Genomic DNA, 24755 nt, shown 5'->3' with positions numbered 1-24755 from the left:
ATTTAAAAGACCCTGTTTCCTGTATTGCCACAGGATAGTTAAGGCAAAGCTGACTTGCCTTCTTTTAATGAAATCAAATGTAAGTTACAGCAGTGCTAAAGATAAAAATACTTAAAGAGCCTACAAACAAAATCCAGCTTTAGTGTTTTAAGAAGAAGCTTTATTTCAAATACATGTGACTACTACGTATGTGGGCATTTGTTTAAAATAAAATCAAATTTTCATTTCATTTAAAAGAATTCGCCTTCTGAGCCAATGTTTTGAATAAAACTATTAGCAAACCTATCTGGTTTAAATAAAAATACTTCATATAGATTCAAAATAAAAAGATTTGTTAAATTTGTGAAAATTTTCTACTCCCCCCACTTAAGGTATTTAATTCACTTACCATCACCCACGCCGCCCCCAGACACAGTGTATTCTGTGATGTGTTATCCTTTTGTGGGTGCTGGTTAATTTCACAGATTATAAGTCATGGACAAGTGAACTAATGCATTTTAAAGAAATGCACTGCTTTCCACAAACCATTATATAAAATACATACACACAGTGTTGGCTTTGTGTTTTAAGCTTCGTTTGTAAACCTGACATAAAACTTTTTCTTGATGTTTAGGTATATTCTGTCAGTGAGCTGACCTGCAGTTTGGCCTGTACAGACTATTTTTAATATACCCTTCAAATACAAAGTTTATAAATTTGAGATAGTCTCAATCAGTGATTTATATTTCAGACACTTAGTTTAGGGTTTTATAGCATGGTTGGTTTTTAAATTTAATTTAGAATTTAGTGTTTTCCTAATCTGTGAGAAGTTAGTACATACTCCATTAAAAGGATTCCATGGTGAAGTGAATTTCCAACAAATGCTTTCTTCCATATCCCTTTCTTTGAACATTTTTAACAAATATGTTTCTGTGACACCCAGTAGTAAAGATGTCTATTTCAATTTAACTTCCTGTGTCTCAGCTTTTTGAAGATGGACTCATTTGCATATGACATCTGCTAACATTCCCAAGAAATGATGGTCTGTATTAATCTACTGATCCAAGAAATAATGTTATTTATATTATTTCAGAAATTTACCCCATTCCCTCCCCAAAATGGCTTCCCCAGTGGCTCAGTGGTAGAGAATCCACCTGCCAATGCAGGAGATGTGGGTTTGATCCCTGGATCAAGAAGATCCCCTAGAGAAGGGAATGGCAACCCACTCCAGTATTCTTGGCTGGAAAATCCCATGGGCAGAGAAGACTGGCAGGCTACAGTCCACAGGGTTGCAAAGAATTGGACACTACTTAGCAACTCCATAGACTTCCCTGGTAGCTCAGCTGGTAAAGAATCCTCCTGCCATGCTGGAGACCCCGGTTCAATTCCTGGGTCAGGAAGATCCGCTGAAGAAGGGATAGGCTACCCACTCCGGTATTCTTGGGCTTCCCTGGTGGCTCAGCTGGTAAAGAATCCTCCTGCCATGCAGGAGACCCTGGTTCGACTCCTGGGTCAGGAAGATCCGCTAAAGAAGGGATAGGCTACCCTCTCTGGTATTTTTGGGCTTCCCTGGTGGCTCAGACGGGAGAGAATCTGCCTGCAATACAGGAGACCTGAGTTTGATCCCTGGATTGGGAGGATCCCCTGGAGAAGGCAAAGGCTACCCACTCCAGCATTCTGGCCTGGGGAATTCCATGGACAGAGGAGCCTGGCAGGCTATAGTCCATGGGGTGGCAAAGAGTTGGACACAACTGAGCGAGCGACTTTCACTGGCAACTAAACAGCCAACGACCCCCTCCCCCCAGTAAAGCCTAACATTTCTATGATTTGGTCAAAATAGACCAATAGAAAGGGTGAAAATAGACTAGACCACTGAAAGCCAGACTCAGTCTTGCCCCATTCTTTTTCCCCCTTCATAATCGATGGCCTAATTCTTTTGTCTTTGAACTCCAAGGATTCAGCAAACCGTTAGAGAAATAAATATATTTGAGAGCCACAAAATGACTACTGATTCAAAGCATCACAGAGGGAAAGAAGTGCCTGGATCATTCACACAACCAGAAAACCGGTTTGGAAATTCTGGCTTAGTACTCATTTTTGTGCATATTTGCTAGAACTCAAGCACTAAAGCCTTATTTCTCTCAAATTTGCACACAGTAAAAGTCCTGATTGAATCATAAATGTAAAGATCTTTATAGAAAACCAGTGAGAAATTTGACAAATTAGCTAAATGTTAAGCAGAAGAGACAGCTAATCTGGATTATTCGTGTCTCAATAGCAGTTCTCCTGTCTTAATCGCACAGCCAGTTGCCTCTCTCCAGAGTGTGTGGCCAACTGCATTCTTATCCAGAAAAAAAAACATTAGAAGGGCTGCTCCTGGAGACTTCAAAACAGCACATCAGCAGAGAGCAAGAAGTATCCAGCTTTTAGTCAGCACAAAATATGCGAGCATAGTTTACTGACTGACTGTCATGAATTTCTTGTCGTCTTTTCTGAAACATATGCCTGTTGTTCAAAATCCACTCTAGATGATCTGAAAGAAACTCAAGTTATAATTTCTTCAGTTATGTTTTGTTTTGAAATTTTCAGTCATTAAAGCAGGATGAAATGAATATGTTGTCTGTTTTTGTGCGTCCTGTAAGTAAGTACCGCTGACGCTCAGCTGTAGAGTGTTTACATCACAGCGACTGTTGCCCCCGTCATTCATGACGGAGAAAGGGGTCTTGAGGGCTCAGATCACATAGCAGGATGAAGAGACTTTTGAGAAGCTTTCTATAACCACAGAAACCAAAAACAACAAAAAAAATGTCTGCAAAAATATTAATAAGTTTTACTGGAGTCAAGAAGATGAACTGTTAGTGTATTTTTTAAAAGGAAAATCATATACTTTTTTTTTTACTGAAATGGCTTGTTAGTAACGTTAGTGTATATTGTAAGCCTTGCGTAAGGCTAATAGTTGTTTCTTTTCTAAATAATAAGAAAAATCAAGTTAATGTTGCTCTTTCTGAGCAGACAAAATGCACCAGCAACTGAAATGTTTAATTTAACAAATGAGGCTTTTGGAAGAACATGAGCTTTGCAAAGTTATAGGAAGTGAACCTAAGTCTTAGATTATAGTACGTATGTTATCAGAGGCTGCTTAACCTCTGTAAGCCTTGATTTATTCATCTGTTAAACTGACTGGTAGAAATATATCTGTATTTCTCAGAATTATTATGAGTATTAAGGGACGCACACAAGGGGTCAAGTGTAAATTCTTGTAAACTGTAAACTCCCTACTTACCAGATGCTACTTGGTTCTACCATTGCTTGCTACTGTTGCTACTAATCATAAGACATGGAGTTATAAATACTTCCAAGTAATTTTAATGCTGTTAGTCACCACTCTGACTGCTCTAATCAAGACAAATGAATTTAAAGGCAGCCCTGTGGAGAGTCTTCTTAATTTTTTCTCTCTCAGGTGAAAAAAAAGAAAAGTGAAGTAGGCAGATGCTTTTGTTTTGTGCCAGAAAACTTATCCTAAGGTTGTTCTGCCTCCTCATCGCCGATCTGGATCACCAGCATCTCTTTTTAGCCCTCGTAACTCTCGCACTTCTCCAAGAAAGGTATTTAATACGTATGCAAGGCTGGTCACTCACATGTCAGTACTTTATTCCCTCAAGGCAGCCTTCCAAGGGACTGGCGTAAACATCATTTCGGATGAGCTTGTTAATAACTGAAAGAGGTTTTAGGTGTGGGAGTTTAAACACATTTAAACTGAAAAAGAGCTTTTCCTTTAAAACCCTGGAAGCTCAGGACCCGCTGCATTTGGTAGCCTTCCAAGACCCCCGGGACCAGTGTGACAGCCACTGGTCTCAGAGAGCCTCCCAGGCTGTTACTGCTTCAGATTAAGGCTGAAGCTGGAGTCTGTTCGGTGTTCAAGAGCAGCTCCAGCACCGAGGTAAGGGTGGGCCTTGCAGGTGGGGCAGGGAAGCAACAGGCAGGAGTCGCCCATCACACTCTCCCCAGTGTCGTCACAAGTCTCCTCTCCGCTGAGCGCTCGTCACCTGTGTCGGGAAGCGTGCAGCTGGATTTTCCAGCACTGGCAGCACGCAGCCCTGTCACACTGCTCTCTGAGTTTCTGCTGAGTGCAGGCGCTTACAGCGTCCTGTAAGTTTCTGCGGCACGGCGGGGCGTGCAGGCGCTTACAGCGTCCTGTAAGTTTCTGCGGCGGGGCGCATCAGCTGCGCGTGTACACACACGCCCTCATTTCTGGTCCCTTCCCACTGAGGTCACCGCAGAGCACTGAGCAGAGTCCCCTGTGCAGCAGTGGGTCCCCGCTGGTTACCTCTTCTGTGCATGGAATCTGGTGTGTACTCGTCACTCCTTGTCATCCCTCTTTGAAAGTGCCAGAGGAGTCTTTGTAAAGTGTAAAGTGACTTCAAGCGTTAGTGGAAAACATTTGCTTGGCACCCAGAAGTGGCTTTCTGGGTACCTAAATACTACGCTTTCTGCCAGTGAAAACGCCGCCTGATAAAGTTCCCGGACAGAAATACGCACATCTGCGAACAGCGCTGGCCGCCAGGAAGCGCACGGCTGAGGCGCGCAGAAGCAGCCTTTTCCTTAGCCCAGTGTTTGGGCCTGTTGTTCCTCCTTTGTTACATGGGTCCCATTCCCTTTCCTTCTTTCAGTGGTCTTGTTACTTACAGCTTTTAGATTGTAATGACAACATGATTTTTAATGGGCTTTTCAATGATTTACCTTTAAGGACTGTCACGTATTGCATTTCCTTTTCAGAAGTAACAAGATACAAATAAATAACAAGATTAATAAATAACACAAAACGGGCATTTGGACAAAAATTACCATTAATTTCCTTTACAATGACTGCTCCTGGGAAGGATAGTTAATAAAGAGGAAAAAGAATGAAAACTTCAAATTGAGCTTCAAATGGATGGAATGTGACATTATATACATGTATTCTGAACTACCTGATAATCTTCAGCTACCTGAGAAAAACTGCCAGCGGTTTTTCAAAGAAATAAAGGCTGTAGGAACCTGCATTTCATTGCCATTCTTTGCAGTCTTGATTCATGATCATTTGTGGAGTACTATAAAACTATCGGTAAATAAGGACCAGTCACACTGTCTGAACAGTATTTCTCAGCATTTGCCTGCTTCTGTAATTACACTGTGATTATTTTTTATTGTTGACAGTAAAATATGTAGCATATTTCACAAGTGGAATTCTCACTGCCAGTCTCTTAAAGTACTGTTGTTTGGGGGATATTCTATATGCTAATTAACATTGTTGTCTTATACTTTTGGTCATAGAAAGCCGTTCTCTTTAGGACGTTCAGGGAGAAGAGATCTCACTAAAAGCTTTATGGCATTATGGTGGTCTATTTACAAACGCATTCTTACTGAAATGTAAGTTACTTTTAAAATATCTGAGGAATGTAAAGCTTTTAATAATAATGCTTTAATATACATGTAATATTTCATCATTTAGTGAAGAGCTACATATTAATACTCTGATATTAATAAAATATTTTATATATTAGAAAATGTAATACTTTGACTTTGTCAGCTCCCATCCTACTTAAATACTAAGCTGGCATTTTTGAAAGAAAATGGAAACACACTAAGAAGGCAAATATCTGAGGTGGTAGATTATTTTCATAATTGGTTTTGATGTCTGTCTGTTATTTTATTGTCCCGCATTAAACTGACTCATTGCAAAACTTAGAAAAGTTTTTTTTATAAAGAATTGAGTCATCTCCTTGTACAGTCATTTTGCTGGTTTCTTTATGCCATTTTGTAACACTAAACAAAGCTATCTTTATTAATTCTCTCAAATAAATCACTTCTTTCAGGAAAGCTATTCAAGGGATACTTGCTGAATTTCTCTCCGAGTTTGTTGATGGCATTCAGCTTACTTTGAAAGCTCTTTGTATTTTAAACTCTGCTCCAGGATAAACAAAAGCAAATTTCGCTCCTCCTAAGTAGTTCCTATCTGAACTTTGATTAAAAAAAAAATGAAAACAATACACGAATTTTTATAGCTTACAGAAGTGAAATTTTCATATATACAAAGTACTGTTTTTGATTGAATTGGATGCCTAATTCATGCTTTTCAGTTTCAAGTCTTCCCAAAACTTTAAGATTATTTCTCCTTTGAAACTTTAAACCAAAACTTGGAAGTTTTAGGTGTGTTCCTTTGCCAGAGTGTGAACTGGAAAATGAATGAACAACTGAAAGAAAGAGAAGAACCTGTTCGAGGCTTTTCTATCAGAAACTGTGTCTGCTGTTCCCCACCTTCAGTTAGAGATTCACTTGATTTATCACATACCTATTAACATTCAGTTATCCCTGGACAGAAGAATGGATCAGAATAGAACAGAATATAAAATCTGAGAGTATACCAAGAATGTGTGGGAATTTGGTATATAAAAAAGTGAGAAATCTTTAGTGAGTTACATTTTAAGGACATGAAACTTCACAGAAATCTTGAACTTTGTTCAGTAATTTCGTTGTTACTAATAATAGCAGTATTGCAACTTTAAAAATTTTTAATGTTTATATATAAAAACAGATAAGCATGTTATTAGAACTCAAGATATTCAGCATAACAGAAAGTTACAAATGAAATAAAAGTTATAAAATGAAAGAAGCTAGGGAAGAATCCTACAATGTCCAGTTTGAATGGTTACCATCAATATGAGCTCATGATATTTCAGTTCCTGTTCCATCCACATAAAAGGCAGTTCCCAGAGCAATGAGTATACCTATGCCCAGATCTTGCTGTTACCTTTCCCCACTGAAAGACAGCAGTTCCCTGGAGAAGAGGCTGATTCCAGGTGTAGGGAGGGAAAGTGTAAAATGAGCCTGAGATCATATTAAAAGATGCTCAGCGTCACTATTCATAATGGAAATGCAAATCAAAACCACAATCACCTTACACCTGTCAAAATGGCTATCATCCAAAAGGGCACATAACAAATGTTGGCAAGAACGTGGAAAAAAGGGAGCCTCTTACCCTGTTGGTGGGAATGTGAGTGGTGCTGCCACTGTGGAGAACAGTACGGAGGTGCCTCAAAAAACTAATAATAGAGCTACCATAGGACACAGCAGTTCCACTCCTATGTGTGTATAAATATTTAAAAAACCCACCCCACTAACTTGAAGCGGTACATGCACCCCAGTATTCATAATATTGGTATTTCCAATAGGCAAGATGTGGAAGCAACCTAAATGTCCATCCACAGATGAATGGATAAAGAAGATGCGGTGTATGTATGCACACGAGGGAATACTACTCAGCCATGAACAGGACAAAAGTTTGCCATTTGCAGCAACATGGATGAACTTGGAGGGTTTTATGCTAAGTGAACTAAGTCAGAGAAAGACGTGTACTATATGATATCATTGATATGTGGAATCTGAAAAACACCACAAACGAGTGAATGAAGCAAAAGAAACAAAGTCACAGATACAGAGAACAAGCCAGTGGTTACCAGTGGGAAGGGGCAAGGGCAGCATGGGTTTGGGGAGTGGTAGGTGTAACCTACTGGGTATAAGGTATTCTCAAGGATATATTGTACAAATGGGGAACATAGCCTATGTTTTGAAATAACTATAAATGGAAAGTAGCCTTTAAACACTGTATAAAAATGTAAGAAAAGATAGTCTATGAGTCAGATCTGCCAAATTTTTACAATTTTTATAAACCAAATTCCTGGCACAGGATCTGGAATACACTGAGACCTTGAAAAGTACTGAAAGAATTCATTGTGTTTTATTGTATTTTTCATCTCTTTACAGTCTTTTTAAAAAGATTAATTCTGATGTTAACCGCCCTTCTTAGTTCTGTGGCATGTGTAAATTTCTCGTTTTTGTTCTTCCGTGAAAATTACCCGAAAAGTGTTAAAAGGGACTGGACAAGGTCCAAAGCGTGTCACACTTTACAAGTTGCAACTTGATCTCAAACTATTAATTAGTACTGTTTGAGTTTGGTCCTTCAGTTAACTAAAGATCCACCTACTTCTCTATCTTGAATATCATAGGATAGCTTAGCAAATGTCTTGCAAATCTTGGTATACCACGTTCTTATAATTCTTTCAGTCCTGTTAGACTATTAAGAGAAGAAAATAAAGATCTTTTAGTAAGACTTATTTAATCACTGTTCCTTTTCTCATAGGTGGGCAAAAATACATACTTTTGAAAGCAGAAGCATTTTGCTTAATTTGCTATCTACTGCCACCCTGATTTTTTCTGTAATTCTTTATCTAGTACCTTGGTTCCTATATAAATGTTTTCAGTCTTATGGGAATCATTTTAGTTAAAATGCGTTTTTAAACTGCCATGCCAGAGTTGACTAGCTGAGAACTAAAAGCCTCTTATCATGAAAAAGTAGTTGTCAAGCTGGTGGGGTGACTTGCTCAGGCACTGAGAGGTTTTGCTGATTCTGTGAGCTGTGTGGGTGTCAGGGGTCACCGTACGATGAGAGGGAGCTGAATAATAAGACAGGAAGCACAAAGCTCACCTATTTCTAATTCTGATAGGCCAGCGTGGGGTATGTGCAGGTGTCTTGCTGGTTTCAGCGTTAGGCATATAGACTCCCTACCGTCCCTTCACGTAGAGTCGGCCTAGGCGGAAAGGAAGGGAAGGCACGAGCTGGCAAAGGGGAGCAGTTTATCAAAAGCATCACGGAGTGTGTGTCATGCCTCAGAAATTATCCTGTCTTGAATCATTCCAAATACTGTATGTCTGTCATAACAGTTTATCAAAGCCTGCTAGGTTTTTGGCTGAGGCTGAATGGGTGTCATGGCTGAAATAATCTAATAGTTATCCATCTGTGAAAATAGTGAAAGTGTTAGCTGCTCAGTCGTGTCTGACTCTTTGTGACCCCGTGGACTGTAGCCCGCCAGGCTCCTCTGTCCATGGGATTCTCCAGGCCAGAATACTGGAGTGGGTTGCCATTCCCTTCTCCAGGGGATCTTCCCAACCCAGGGATCAAACCTGGGTCTCCTGCATTGCAGGCAGATGATTTACCAACTGAGGTCCACAGGTGTGGACCCTTACACGTTTGCAATGTTTGTTGACCCATTAAACTATATTTTTCTAAAACTTAAATTTATTTCAAAGCCATCCTAAGCATAGCATTTTTCTTCTGTGAAATTGGTGAAGCCATTTCAGTTGCTTCCCTCCTGCTTTTCAGTTTTTCTCTTGGTATTTCCAGTTGTCAGCAGCTCCAGACACTCTAGAGGGCTCTGCAAAACACTCCTTGTGGGAATGGTTTCCTCACACTCTTTGAATTCATTTTTGGAGAAATTGTTCACATAAAACTGATTGAGTATTACTTACTTTGTACAGGATAATATTTACTAAGAATATGGAGGTTATATTCACATGGATATATTTTTCTTTAGTTTGTTGGGGTTGCTTTTTTTTTTTGGAGTATATGATTTAGCAGACTCCCAGCAAGGTTATTTATTTTAATCCTGTCTTTTAAAAATCTCTTTCTGGTTTATCTTTGTAGATGCTTTCCACTTTGAACAACCTTGCATTGAAAGGGTATGTAAAACTCAGATTTACTGTTACTGTGGTTTTTCATATGTTCTATATTAATAAAAATATCATTATATCTTTGCTTTTGGCATTCATACTTATTTATATCTGAATCACAAGTCATTATCACATTTTAATAAATTAATAAGTAATATAAATATATGTTTGTATTTGTGTATATGAAAAAGTGAAAAGTGTGAAAGTGTTAGTTGCTCAGTCGCGTCTGACTCTCTGCAGCCCCATAGACTGTAGTAGTCATGGAGGACAGGGGAGCCTGGCATGCGGCAGTCCATGGGGTCGCAGAGAGTCGGACCTGACTTAGCAACTGAGCAAAAACAACGGGAATTATACTCAGTATATTGTAACAACCTGGAATGGAATATAATCTGAAGAGTATCTGAATCACTGTGCTATATACCTGAAAATAACGCAATATTATAAATCAACTATAATTCATTTAAAAAAACTTTGATTATTTGGGTTCCTGGGGTGACTTGTAGGACACTGGTCATTTTATTTCTTTTAATTTATATTTTTCCCTTTTTTGCCTTTTTATTTTGAAATAATTTCAGGGTTATGGGAAGTTGCAAGAATAGGAAAAATAATTTTTATGTACCCTTTGGTCACATTCCCCAAATGTTGAAGCTTTACCACGTTTACTTAATTATTCCTTCTCTCTGTCTAGAAACACACAGACAAGCTTGTTTTGTTTTGCTTTGTTTTTTTGGCTGGTCTATTTGAAATCTAGTTAGAGATGTGATGCCTTTTTACCTCTAAATAAGTTGACCTATATTTCCTAAAAACCAAGGTATACTTTTATATAATCAGAGTACGTTTGTAATCATCAGAGTATTGCACTGACATCCGTATTACTATCTAGTCTACAAACCTTGTGTCCATGTCATCAGTTGTCCCCATAGGAGGCACTGTGACGCCTCCTGTGGCTTATGCTGCCCAGACATGTAACGCAGCTCTGACCACAAAGAAACGGCACGCGCAGCCCTGTGGAGGAGGTTCCGCAAGGCGCCTGGTCTAACCTGTTACATGAGTGCCGCTGCTCTAAGAAGACTGAGGAACCGGCCAGATGAGGGGGACTGAAATGACAGAGAAGTTGTCTTAGACTGGGCGGAGGAAGGGTCGTGTGTGTGTGTGTGTGTGTGTGTGTGCATGTTCTGTAAACTGTAAATGTCATTATTGGTCTTAGACTGGGCGGAGGAAGGGTCGTGTGTGTGTGTGTGTGTGTGTGTGTGTTCTGTAAACTGTAAATGTCATTATTGGTCTTAGACTCGTGTGTGTGTGTGTGCATGTTCTGTAAACTGTAAATGTCATTATTGGAACAGCTATATTTTTTAAATACTGGTTTCATAATAGTCTAAAATAGATTTATAGTGTACCTGTAAACGAAACTTCAGGAATGAGAACTTTATCTTGGCTGTATTAACACCAAGAGCTCATCAAAATTTTTTATGGGATATCTGTGAGGTGCTGTGTCCAGGGATGATGAAAAGATTTAGAAATATGATCACTGTCCCAAGGAGACATAAAATCTCAGCTTTTTTTTTTTCAGCCTGTGCCTCTCTTGTACAAACAACCAAAGCACATACCCTCTTTAATTTAAAATCTCAAATTAAACTCAGGTATCTCTGCCATGTGAGTCTGTTTGCTTCCTGAGTTTGTGTAATGAAGGATGCCTCATTATTTATGAAATATGTTTGGTCCCTAGATTGTGGTTGCTGCTGCTGCTAAGTCGCTTCAGTCGTGTCCGACTCTGTGCGACCCCAGAGACGGCAGCCCACCAGGCTTCCCCGTCCCTGGGATTCTCCAGGCAAGAACACTAGACTGGGTTGCCATTTCCTTCTCCAATGCATGAAAGTGAAAAATGAGAGTGAAGTCGCTCAGTCGTGTCCGACTCGAGCAACCCCATGGACTGCAGCCTACCAGGCTTCTGCATCCATGGGATTTTCCAGACAAAAGTACTGGAATGGGGTGCCATCGCCTTCTCCGAGATTGTGGTTAGTGAATAATAATAAGAGCTTGAATAGTGAAGGAAAACAGCTCCACCTTAAAGAGTTTTTTATGTTTCCTGAGTCTGGATAGTGGGACTTTAGTTAGAATTTAGACTGTAAGGGATATGTGTATCACATCTTAAACTAGTAAAACTGTAACAGATGGAATGAAGTGATCAAGACAATATTTTACCCCTCCATTACTGCTGTACCCTGTACCCTTTGAATATAAGGATACTCCACAAGAATATGTATTCCTCTCTAAAAATAATTGCCACAGAAATTTAATAACTAGATTATGGTAATATCTCAGTGTTCTGTTTATGCTGACTTATACGGTTGTCTATATACATATGCCCGTAGGTAAAACGGTTTAGCAAGTAGATTAAAATGTGGGTATGAAAGCAATTAAAGGACTCGATCCACATAATGATAGTACTGCAGTTGCTAGAAGATAAGGTCTGTAACTGATTCTGCTGAGACCGCTGGCAGGGTAGAAAGCCCTTTTTTGAAATAAGCCTTAATAAGGCAGACTAGTGAATAATAGATAATATTCTGCTAACATGTAATCAGTTCCTTCAACAACACATTTACCTAATAAATGCCCAACTCCGTGCGGACTGTGTCTGCGTGGGGCCTGGCCATGTGAACACTGGACTCTGGTAGAATTCTCTGCGCTCAAGAGGCAGGGTTTATGGGCTGGAGACAGGGCCTGAATGTGCATCTGGCTCTTGCACTTACTAGCCACTTGAACTTGGGCGAACTGTTAAACTCTGTGTGCCCCGCTCCTCCATGTGGTTAATAAAGGAGAGAAGGCGGAGAATTCTGAGAGCATCTACCTTCTGGGGTTTTGTGAGGATTAAACGAACAAATGTATGAAGGGCTTGGAAAAATGCCTAGTGTAATAAGTGTCAGTTATTTTTGTTTTTTTTAATGTGAAGACAGATAATTAGAAACAAGTACACATTAAAGGAAACTTGGCCTGGTCTGGAGGGTCGGTAAAGGCTTTCTTGGGGATGGGCCTTGCGGCCTGAGAAGTTCAGGCTGACTGCACAGGGAAAGAATCCCAGGCTGGGAACGGCAGGCGTGGCGGCCTGGAGGAAGCCTGGGCAGAGTAAGGCGGGGACCCGTCCCGGCTGAGTCTCCTGTGGCCTTGGAGAGCTTTCAGAAGGGTGGTTTTAAGCAAGGAAGAGTCTCATCTTAAAAGGATCGTTGTGCATGCGTTCTGAAAAGTGTTCAGAGCACACTGTTGACAAGTAGTAAGGTCGTAGCTGGGGGTAAGGTGGGAGGCGGATAGAAGCGGGCACATCAAAATACGTGCGGGTCAGCGAATGACATGACTTCATGTTTTACTGGAGGTGAGGGTGAGGGAGGAGAAACGCCGGTGCAGACTCCCGAGATAGCAGATAGAAGGGCGATACATGCAGGTGAGTTCAGAGAGCTGAGGGGTGTTCTGTTGTAAAGAGACTGAGGATGTCCTATGGAGTTTGCCGATAATATCGAGGAAGTTGGGAGCGGTGATTCTCCAGGTGTGGTCCCTGGGCCAGCAGCATCACCTGGGCACTTGTTAGAAATATGAATTATCAGGCCCTACCCTGGACTGACTGAGTCAGAAACGCTGCATATGAGACCCTCCAGTCTGTGTTCTAACAAGCCCTCAGATGGTTCACATGGCTCTGCTGCCTGGGAAAAATGGAGAACACCATCCTCAGAGGCACAGTGGAAAGGTTTAGGAAGAGGGACAAGTGTGTGTCGGAGCCAAGGACTTGATTGCTTTTGTGGAATGACAGCACTTCGGGGGCAGGGAGTCGGCGAACCACAGCCGGTACGACAGGTCTAGCCCACTGCCAGCTTCGGGAGAGCCACCACCTCAGATGCCTTCACTGCTTCTGTGGTTGAAACAGCTCCCAGTGGGGCTCGTGCTACAGAACCCTCTTCCCAAGGCCTGAGACACGGATTTGATCCCTGGGTCGGGAAGATCCCCTGGAGAAGGAGACAGCAGCCCGCTCCAGTATTCTTGCCTGGAGAACCCCATGGATGGAGGAGCCTCATGGGCTACCGTCCGTGGGAATAAACATGAGAAGTAGCGTTCCTCAGCACTGCCTGGTTTTTGCCAAAGTCGTCGCTGCATTTGGCAATGTCTGAGCTTGTGGTCTTGGTCTTTCTGCTCTGTCCAGCTTTGGGGAATGGATGGCGCATCACTGAGAACCTAAGAATACAGGTCTGAGGAGAGACGTGGCAGTGACAGCATCAGATGTGGGAAGTTCAGGAGACTTTTCCCTTTACATTCACGGTGAACTTGGTATAAAATGTCTGTTTAAAGGGATGTGTGCTAAGTGAACATTTTCAGCTCACCTCTATATTTTTGTCAAAATGACATTTGCCTAGTTTTATTTTTTTATGTCTTTACCAGTAGAATAAATCTTCTGAAAATTATTATAAATGCCGTCGTTTCTGCCAGGAGAATTCAAGAAATTCTGAAGGAAAAATAACGCCTCTACGTTGATGATGCATCTTATTTCTGGATTTAAACCTTGAAATCAGGTCTCAGAAACACAAACTTCATAGTAAATACTTCATTGTTAGTGTAATTATGAGAGAACTAGTAGAAGATACACTTTTTCTTCTTAGAAGTTACAGCTATGTGTGATGAACTGAGAAATACAATCCAAACTAAAAATTTAGCAATGTAAAAGCCAATTCAAATTATTTACAAAATTCTGTCCACAATACATGGGCTTCCCTGGTAGCTCAGTGGTAAAGAATCTGCCTGCTATGCAGGAGACCCAGGTTCCATCCCTGGGTCAGGAAGATCCCCTGAAGGAGGAAATGGCAACCCACTCTAGTGTTCTTACCTGGAGGACCCAATGGAGGAACCTGGTGGGCTGCAGTCCATGGGGTCACAAAGAGTCAGACACGACTGAGTGACTGACCTCGCAGGTGCACAGTTCAATTTTCTTCTCCTCCCAAGCAGTGCCTTTACATCACACGCTAGTAAAGTAATGCTCAACATTCTCTAAGCCAGGCTTCAGCAATATGTGAACCGTGAACTTCCAGATGTTCAAGCTGGTTTTAGAAAAGGCAGAGGAACCAGAGATCAAATTGCCAACATCTGCTGGATCATCAAAAAAGCAAGAGAGTTCCAGAAAAACATCTATTTCTGCTTTATTGACTATGCCAAAGCCTTTGACTGTGTGGATCACAATAAACTGTGGAAAATTCTTCAAGAGATGGGAATACCAGACCACCTGACCTGCCTCTTGAGAAACCTACATGCAAGTCAGGAAGCCACAGTTAGAACTGGACATGGAACAACAGACTGGTTCCAAATAGGAAAAGGAGTTCGTCAAGGCTGTATATTGTCACCCTGCTTATTTAACTTCTATGCAGAGTACATCATGAGAAATGCTGGGCTGGAAGAAGCACAAGCTGGAATCAAGATTGCCGGCAGAAATATCAATAACCTCATATATGCAGATGACACCACCCTTATGGCAGAAAGTGAAGAGGAACTAAAAAGCCTCTTGATGAAAGTGAAAGTGGAGAGTAAAAAAGTTGGCTTAAAGCTCAACATTCAGAAAACGAAGATCATGTCATCTGGTCCCATCACTTCATGGGAAATAGATAGGGAAACAGTGGAAACACTGTCAGACTTTATTTTTCTGGGCTCCAAAATCACTGCAGATGGTGATTGCAGCCATGAAATTAAAAGACTCTTACTCCTTGGAAGGCAAGTTATGACCAACCTAGATAGCATATTGAAAAGCAGAGACATTACTTTGCCAACAAAGGTCCGTCTAGTCAAGGCTATGGTCTTTCCAGTGGTTATGTATAGATGTGAGAGTTGGACTGTGAAGAAAGTTGAGCGCTGAAGAATTGATGCTTTTGAACTGTGGTGTTGGAGGAGACTCTTGAGAATCCCTTGGACTGCAAGGAGATTCAACCAGTCCATCCTAAAGGAGATCAGTCCTGGGTGTTCATTGGAGGGACTGATGCTGAAGCTGAAACTCCAGTACTTTGGCCACCTCATGTGAAGAGTTGACTCATTGGAAAAGACTCTGATGCTGGGAGGGATTGGGGGCAGGAGGAGAAAGGGACAACAGAGGATGAGATGGCTGGAGATGGCATCACTGACTCGATGGACATGAGTTTGAGTGAAGTCCGGGAGTTGTTGATGGACAGGGAGGCCTGGCGTGCTGCGATTCATGGGGTCGCAAAGAGTCGGACACGATGAGCGACTGAACTGAACTGAACTGAACTGATTTCCATTAGGGGCTTCCCTAGTGGCTCAGCTGGTAAAGAATCTGCCTGCCATGCAAGAAACCCGGGTTCAGTCCCTGGTCAGGAAGATCCCCTGGAGGAGAGCATGGCAACCCACTCTAGTATTCTTGCCTGGAGAATCCCAGAGACAGAGGAGCATGGCAGACTATAGTCCAGGGGATCACACAGAGTCAGACACGACTTAGTGACTAACCATCACCATTTCCATTACGAAATATATTTATTTATGTTAACATTTGCTAGCGTGAAAGTGGAAAAAAAAATCCTGTATACACCATCTGTGGGCTCTTTCTCGCTTTGCTGAAGTACATGCATCCTCCTTTGGCACCTGAGCTGAGAATTATGCTCCTTCCTCGACTGCACAGCAGGTTGCTTAGATTACTCCCTTCTCTTGAACCTTCTAATATTTCAGAGCGTGAAAACGGCAACGCCTTCCTGTCTGAGCTATTATCATCCCATTGGTCAAACAAAATGCTGCCGATGAGATTTTATGAAGCCCTGTTAATGTAGTTTTGCAGATTTTATGAGCTTTTATTTTGCAAAATAGATTTGCCAGAATACCGAAGTCAGGAAACCCTATTTCTGTTACAAAGACACGCTAACCTTCCTACAGATTAGAATTCTTGGCTAATCTCTTCGCCTAATAAACCACATGTGGTCATAAAAGAAAACACACAGAAAGCAATCAAGTGAGCCGTTTAATGTATAGATGAGGAAAAACAGTGGGTGAGTTGATGTGTCCTGTGGGTGGGAGCCTGTGGCTGGCGGCAGGCAGCTCGCTCTCAGAGTTCTTCCTGAAATCTGCAAGTGGATGCACATGTCCGTGTGAGTGTGAGTGTGTGTGTACTTCCGAAACCCTTCTTCCATGATCCCATGCCTTTCAGTACCACATTTAGGTACAAAAATTCACTTCCTGTCAACTCACATAGAAAACCAAGCCCCTATCAAATCGTATCAAGTTGGCCAAGAAGCTTGTTCAGGTTTCCCTAAATTTTCTGGGAAAACCCAGAGGAACTTTTTGGCCAATCCAGTGTTGATGTTTAAACCCTCAGATTCCTTTTTCCACCCTGAGACTTCCTTCCTTCGCTCTCTTCCTCCCTCCCCTTCTCCCTCCTTCTCTCCTGCTTCTTCTGGTACTTGGGAGTCTTTCTGGGTGCAAGAGATGCAGCTGTGAACAACCGCTGAAGAATTCAGCCTGTGGGCTAATGTGGCAGGACTCAAGGGACAACTGAGGAAGAGGAGCAGACGCCTTGTGCTCCGTCGGCAAGTAAAACCTGGGCTTCTGCTGGAGAAGGGCTGTGTGCCCAGAGAGTGCGTGGCTAGGAGGCCTCTCGGGAGCTGATGGTGGAGCTGTGGCCTGGCGGTCTTAGAAGGACTATCATGTTAGTGTCTTGGGGAGGACGTTCTGTTTAGAGAGGCTCATGCAGAGCCTAAGACAGGAGCCATGTCCCGGAAAGAAGGCTGGATGGCTGGAAAGTGTGGTGAAAAGATGGTGTGAGGTGAGCCCGTGCTGTGTAGGCTGGGGAAGGAGTATGGGAGAAGTCCTCAAAGCAAGAAGAATGATGGTAGCAACCTCTGCACAGCGACTCATTTTGCTCTGTGTCAAGGACTCTGCTTGGCGTATTTTCGTGTATTATCCAATTTAATTCTCCCCCACGAAATTCTATGAGATAAATACTGTTATCCTCATTTTTCAGATGAGAATATGGAGGCTCAGAGAGAGTTCATTAAGATCAAGTGTCTGTGAAGTGAAGACAAAGGAGCGTTTTCTTTGCACCCTGGTCCAGTGGGTTGCAAAGCCTGTGCTCTCAACTGCCCTGCTGTGGGGAATCTGTACTGTTCTTAGCTTTCCCCTTTTGTTCCCTTTATCCCTCAAAAAGGTTCTCCTTCGGCCATGCCAGTGCTGGGACGTGGCGGAGAAGCCCTTGACACTCCCCTGAAGCTGGCTTCCCGCCTCCCTGTATTTATTTCTCCCACTGTCACTCTCAGCCCCTTCCTTGGCAACTTACCCTGTCCTTACTGGCAAAGAACATAAACTTAGAATAAGATGAGGGCGTTGTACAACAGTTTCCAAGCAACGTCAGCCCCAGGACAGCGGTCCTGCTTGGTGACCGCTGCTGCTTCCAAATGAAGTGCAGCGGGGATGGGCTAAGAGACCCATCCAGCCAGAGCGATTTTCAGGGTTTTTCTGCTTTCACTCAGTATTAGTGTACTCCTTAAACATGAGTAGTAGTTAAGGATCAGAATTGAGAAAGTTTAGAAAATGCCTCGAGAACTCTAATCTGGGAGCTGATATTTTGTATTTCAAGAATACAATTAGGGACGTCCCTGGCGGTGGCGTGGATAGGAATCCGCCAGCCCGTGCACGGTACACAGGTTCAATCCCTGACCGGGAGAGATCCCACGTGCCGCCGAGCAGCTAAACCTGTGTGCCGCAACTTCCGAGCCTGTGTTCTGGAGCCCTTGAACCGCCAGACCAGACCCGCGTGCTGTAGCTGCTGAAGCCCACGTGCCCAGAGCCCGCGCTCCACCCCACGGGAAGCCGCTGCGGCCCACACCTGGCAACAGAGAGGAGCCCCCACACCCTGCAACGGAGGGGAGCCCCACACCCTGCAGTGGAGAGGAGCCCTGCACCCTGCAGCAGAGGGAAGCCCCGCACCCCACAATGGAGGGAAGCCCCCGCACCCCGCAATGGAGGGGAGTCCACACACCCCGCAACAGAGGGTAGCCCCGCACCCCACAACGGAGGGGAGCCCCGCACCCCACAACAGAGGGAAGCCCCCGCACCCTTCAACGGATGGGAGCCCCGCACCCTGCAGCGGAGGAGAGCCCCACACCCCACAGCGGAGAGGAGCCCCTCACCCCACAGCAGAGAGGAGCCCCACACCCTGCACTAGAGGGGAGCCCCACACCCCACAGCAGAGAGGAGCCCCACACCCCACAATAGAGGGGAGCCCCGCACCCTGCAGCAGAGGGGAGCCCCGTACCCCACAGCGGAGGGGAGCCCCGCAGCATAGAGGAGCCCCACACCCCACAACGGAGGGGAGCCCCGCACCCCGTAGCAGAGGGGAGCCCCACACCCCACAGCACAGAGGAGCCCCGCACCCCACAGCATAGAATAGCCCCGCACCCCACAGCGGAGAGGAGCCCTGCAACCCACTGTGGAGGGGAGCCCCGCACCCCACAGCGGAGGGGAGCCCTGCAACATAGAGAAGCCCCCGCACCCTGCAGCGGAGGGGAGCCCCCGCACCCCGCAGCAGAGAGGAGCCCCCGCACTCCGCAGCAGAGGGGGGCCCCCACACCCCACAGCATAGAGGAGTCCCGCACCCCGCCGCAGAGAGGAGCCCCGCACCCCGCAGCGGAGGGGAGCCCGAGCAGCACTGAAGACACAGTGCTGCCAAAGATGAATGAATGAATAAAAAGTACGTTAATGATTTTAGCCACAGCGTCAAGAAGATTTCGACCATATTATACAAACATACGTGTGTGTGTATGGCTTCCTTGCATTAGATACAAAATAGAAAAAACAACTTCATCTGACTTGTGTTTAGGTATATAGCTGTTCTAGTTATGTGTTTTTAAATGGGCATCTATTAGCAGTAATACAAAGGCACGTTTTTATTTCAGTAATTTTCCAAGATACCTCCCTTCAGATCCAGTACTAGACGCCTTGCGGCTGTGACTCCGCTGAAGGCCCAGAGGGAGTCTGCGGCCTCAAAGCGCTGCTGTTTGCACCCAAGTCCTTGCCGTGGTTGAGCCCGGCCCCCCTCGCCCTGCCTGGGGCTGGACGGGCTGCAGGCTGCCTGGGGACGGGGGCGTTGGGGCCACGGGTGCACGTCGGAGGCTGCTTTTAGAAGGGGAGGGGCTGCTTATACTTAGAATTAATAAGCAAAAATTCTTTCATAAAATGAAGCAAAGATTACAAAGCAGAACTCAATGAAACTAAAATGGATTTAACCTCTTGAGTCAATGTGATTATTTTTGTACAGTTATCACTTAAGGCAGTACTTGATCTGAGCATTCAGGGAAATACCCATAGGCAGGATTTCATGGTCGTTGCAGTGACGGTCAGAAGCAGATAAAAACTGCACCTCTCAAACATTTTCAGTTTCACTTTCCTGGGATCTAATAAAATGAGCCTTGAGCCGTTCACTGAGGAGGCCTGATTTTAAAATCCAGCCTAGTGTTTTGTTCCGCTGTTTGTCGATTGTGGACGTCAAGTGATACGACACTGCATGGAGAAGTTGCTGTTGGCTCTGCACACGGCTTACAGGAGTAACGCTGCAGCCATGCGGCAGGGCTCTGCCATCAGCGTGGTAAATCCCCCGTGACTCCATGTGATGAGTGCCGGGCTCTGCCATCAGCATGGTAAATCCCCCCGTGACTCCATGCAGCAGGGCTCTGCCATCAGCGTGGTAAATCCCCCGTGACTCCATGTGATGAGTGCCCTGGCGGAGTAGCAGTGACTTCAGAAACAGTCGGAGAACAAGCTAAAGCGCCCTGCTTACAGCAGGAGGAGACTCACCCCTGTCAGTAACCAGAGAGTGGGCCGTCGGCGCGTCTCATGAGCGTCTCTGGATCTTTCTCTAGCCTCTCTCACCGCCGTCTCCTTTTCTCTGTGGTTCTGTGCAGGGACTAGAAGCAAAGTACTACTGACTGTATCTGAGAAACAACCTCTGCCTGTAATCTCTGGATTCCCCTCCTGTGACGTTACTTTCTAAGAGAATGATGTTGGATTACACACTGCGAGGCATAATACACTTATTTCTTTATAAACTCAGTAATAATGAGATTCTGCATGTTGGAATAACATATGATGAATATCTGTATTGGTGTCTATCGAACATTGGCTTTTTATGTGACTGCAGTAAGATTTGAACTGTATGAACTATTATTCTTCCCGCCCCTCCCTCTCCACTTAACTCTGCATTCATCAAAGTAAATGCCCAGATCAGTGGAGTGTTTCTGTAACAGGTGAGAATTACCTTAGACCTCCTCCCCATTGGATTCCCAGGTGGTGCTAGTGGTAAAGAACCTGCCTGCCAAATGCAGGCGATGAAGAGACACGGCTTTGAGCCCTGGGTTGGGAAAATCCCCTGGAGAAGGGAATGGCAGCCCCCTCCAGTATTCTTGCCTGGAGAATCCCATGGACAGAGGGGCCCGGCGGGCTACAGTCCGTGGGGTCGCAAAGAGTCGGGCGCAACTGAGCACGCACGCTTACTCCCCATAACCCACAGGCTTATCGTCGTCATCACATAGACCGATTGTTCCTACATTAAGCTCTGAGTCTGTTTTTGGTGTTATTTGATGAATAGATCACTTGAATGACTGTTAGAAATATAGCATTTGGAATTAACAGGTCATGAGTGACAACTGGCTACTGTTTTTCTCTTCTTTTTTTTTTTTATTGTTTTATCGGTGTGTTCGTAGCAGTCCTAGCCAGGTACCTTGTTTTGCAAAGATTTTTTTGAGGTCAGCATTCTTGGCAGTTTAAGAAGCAGGTTTAATGCTCTGTGCTTAAGATAATGGCCAGCTGTAGCACTCAGTTCAGTTCAGCCACTTGGCCGTGTCCAACTCTTTGCGGCCCCAAGGACAGCAGCGTCCGCGTTCCAGGATTTGTCAAACCTGTGAAGTCTGCGGTCAGGACTCCTTTGGCAACAGGCAGAGGCACTTTGCCTGTAAATTCCCATCAGTTTTCTGTGCTGTCTAATCATATTAAATTGTGGGTATTTTGAGTGCAAGAGAACCTGAGATACAAGTAGTTTACCACAGCCTGTTACCCATTGTTCTATTTAGTTCAGCCACTTTGTTAGTATTAGAAATCTGGCTTCTTTGATTCAGGTAGTTAGGTATTTCTCTAATGTGAAATAAAGTGTGGACAAAGTTGATGCTGCTTACAAGTCAGGAATTTTTGAGAAATACAGCAATGGATTTCTTTATAATATCCTTGGGTTTATTTTCATTAATTTTATAGATGGTAAGTCACATGGTATAGTATAACACGCTGGACAGGTTTCAGTTTGAATTCCAAATCTTTTTGCTTTGTAAACTTGGTCAGGTCTGCCAACTCCTTGAGCGTTTGTGTCTGTTTTTCAAAGCGTGAGTGATATACCTACCGCATTGAGCTGTGAGAATGGAATAGGGTTATGCGAAACGTCCAGCACAGTGGCTGGTGCCTTTCTTAGAGTTCTGAAGTTTCAGCGCTTGTAAGTGGCGCGTATCAGTCAAAAGTCAGGTCCTCTGACAGAAACGGGTTTTCAGTCACAGCATGTGTTACCAGCTGGTAGAAAGTCTGGGTTCTGGCAGATGGTCATGTAGATCTATAACATTTTTGGCTAGTATTTCCCTGTAAAATTCTGTTAAGGACTTTTCTCAAGAATTCTAAACGTCAGTAAGAATTGGCTGAAAAGGAAGGAGAGGCGCTGAGAGATGTGCAGGGCCTCGCCCCGGGGGGTGTTGAGAACAGGCCTTCGGTGAGACGCAGGACGGACGAGGACGGGGCGGTCTGAGAGAGACTGAGCGGGGCAGACACCTTTAGTTTGGTTTTGGCTTTGCTTAGAATATTTGTAGTTCCCAAGATGACTCATTTTGTTGTTGTTTTGTTGCTAAGTCACGTCTGACTCTTCTGCGACCCCATGGACGGGAGCCTGCCAGGCTCCTCTACCCATGGAATTCTCCAGGCGAGAATATTGGAGTGGGTAGCCATGGCCTCCTCCAGGGGATCTTCCCAAACCAGGGATCGAACCCCCATCTCCTACACTGGCAGGCAGATTCCTCACTGCTGAGCCACCAGGCAAACCCATTACTCATTTTAGGTATTCATAAATTTGCGTAAAGCTCTCAGTTGGAGGCAGCCCTTTATCCCCAACTCAAATCTAGATCAAAATAACAGAAATCATCACGGTACTGTTCCTGATGTCACTCAAAATAACTTTCTAAAGGATACTTTAGTCCATGAAGATCACTAATGCTTGTTTTAAAAAATGAATGATGACAGTAACTTGAGTATAAAACGCGATCACGTAGAAGTTTCGTATCAGCTGCTGGAAGGTAGAACCAGAAAGTAAAAGCAGTGTTCATCTCTCCAAGGCTGTGCCGTTCATAAAGATCTGGCGATGTAGAGAACAGGGGGGAAGTTCCTTAAGAATCTAAAAATAGAACCACGGTGTGATCCAGCATCCCACCCTGAGCATATATCCGGACAAACACATGGTTCAGAGGGTGCCTGCAGCCCAGTGTTCACTGCAGCACTGTTACAGCAGCCAAGATGTGGAAGTAACCTAAACACAAAGGATGAGTGGATAAAGAAAATGCGCCCCGTGTGTACAATGAGATATTCAGTTCAGTTCAGTTCAGTCGCTCAGTCGTGTCTGACTCTTTGCGACCCTGTGAATCGCAGCACGCCAGGCCTCCCTGTCCATCACCAACTCCCGGAGTTCACCCAGACTCACGTCCATCGAGACGGTGATGCCATCCAGCCATCTCATCCTCTGTCGTCCCCTTCTCCTCCTGGCCCCAATCCCTCCCAGCATCAGAGTCTTTTCCAATGAGTCAGCTCTTTGAATGAAGTGGCCAAAGTACTGGAGTTTCAGCTTTAGCATCATTCCTTCCAAAGAATACCCAGGGCTGATCTCCTTCAGAATGGACTGGTTGGATCTCCTTGCAGTCCCAGGGACTCTCAAGAGTCTCCTCCAACACCACAGTTCAAAAGCATCAACTCTTTGACGCTCATCTTTCTTCACAGTCCAACTCTCACATCCATACATGACCACAGGAAAAACCATAGCCCTGACTAGACGGACCTTTGTTGGCAAAGTAATGTCTCTGCTTTTGAATATGCTCTCTAGGTTGGTCATAACTTTCCGTCCAAGGAGTAAGCATCTTTTAATTTCATGGCTTATTACTGAGCCATAAAAAAGAATGAATTAAGACCACTTGCAGCAACATGAATGGACCTGGGGATTATCACACTAAGTGGAGTAAGTCAGACAGAGAAAGACAGTACATGTGATATTGCTTGTGTGTGGAATCTTACAAAATAAATGACACAAGTGAACTGATTACAGAACAAACTCACAGACTCTGAGAAGGAGCTTACGGTTACCAGGGGAAAAGGGTGGGGACGGTGGGATAACAGATACACACTTCTCTATTGAAAATAGATAACCAGTGAGGAGCTGCTGAATAGCACTAGGGATTCTGCCCAATCTTCTGTGATAACCTAAATGGGGAAAGACTGGAAAAGAGCAGAGATATGCAGGTGTGTAACTGGTTCACTTTGCTGCACACCTAAAAATAAACAGCGTTATTAACGACTACTGCTGCTGCTGCTAAGTCGCTCAGTCGTGTCCAACCCTCAGCGACCCCATGGACTGCAGCCCACCAGGCTCCTCCGTCAATGGGATTCTCCAGGCAAGCGTACTGGAGTGGGATGCCATTGCCTTCTCCTGGGTTAACAACTACAGTCCAGGATAAAATAGAGGGTTTGGCGGTTATTTTCCAGCTTCCTTCTCCTGTCTTCCTTCTGCTACCTCCCTTTCCTGATCTCCGTCCGTGTTTTTCCTCTTTGTCGCGGTGAGGCGGCGTCCTGGGAAGGACAGGCCCTGCGCCAGGTTCGTATCCCGGCTCATTCTTTGTCGCGGTGAGGCGGCGTCCTGGGAAGGACAGGTCCTGCGCCAGGTTCGTATCCCGGCCCAGTCACTCACCCCTTGTCCGATCTCAGACTGATCTTGTTCATCTCTGAGCACGGGTCCATTTCCATATCTGAAAACTGGAGAGAATCATGCCTAATTTATGAGGTTACTGGAAAAAACGAGGAAACAGGTTTCAGGAACTCGTTTAGGAAGTAGGAGTTTTTAATATTATTATTAGGCATCCGGTTGAAACTACAGAGTAACAAGGCATAATAAAGCACAGACAAATAAATGTGATGACTCATGG

At 44.1% G+C, this 24755-nt stretch overlaps 1 protein-coding gene across 2 annotated transcripts in view; it reads left to right on the top strand.

Annotated features, from left to right (window-relative positions):
• Window positions 1-24755, top strand: part of UBE2E2 (ubiquitin conjugating enzyme E2 E2) — a 372646-nt gene that overhangs the window by 157660 nt on the left and 190231 nt on the right. The window contains exon 1 of one of the 2 annotated variants that reach the window (XM_061404727.1): window positions 9500-9534. The exons of the other annotated variant lie outside the window; for it this stretch is intronic. Coding sequence (XP_061260711.1) covers window positions 9500-9534 — 35 coding nt within the window. Of the gene's footprint in view, window positions 1-9499; window positions 9535-24755 lie in introns of those variants that run through there. 2 annotated transcript variants of the gene reach the window in all.

Source organism: Bos javanicus, chromosome 27 (assembly GCF_032452875.1).
Source record: "Bos javanicus breed banteng chromosome 27, ARS-OSU_banteng_1.0, whole genome shotgun sequence".
Lineage (NCBI taxonomy): Eukaryota > Metazoa > Chordata > Mammalia > Artiodactyla > Bovidae > Bos > Bos javanicus.
This window is presented reverse-complemented; position numbering and strand designations above follow the sequence as displayed.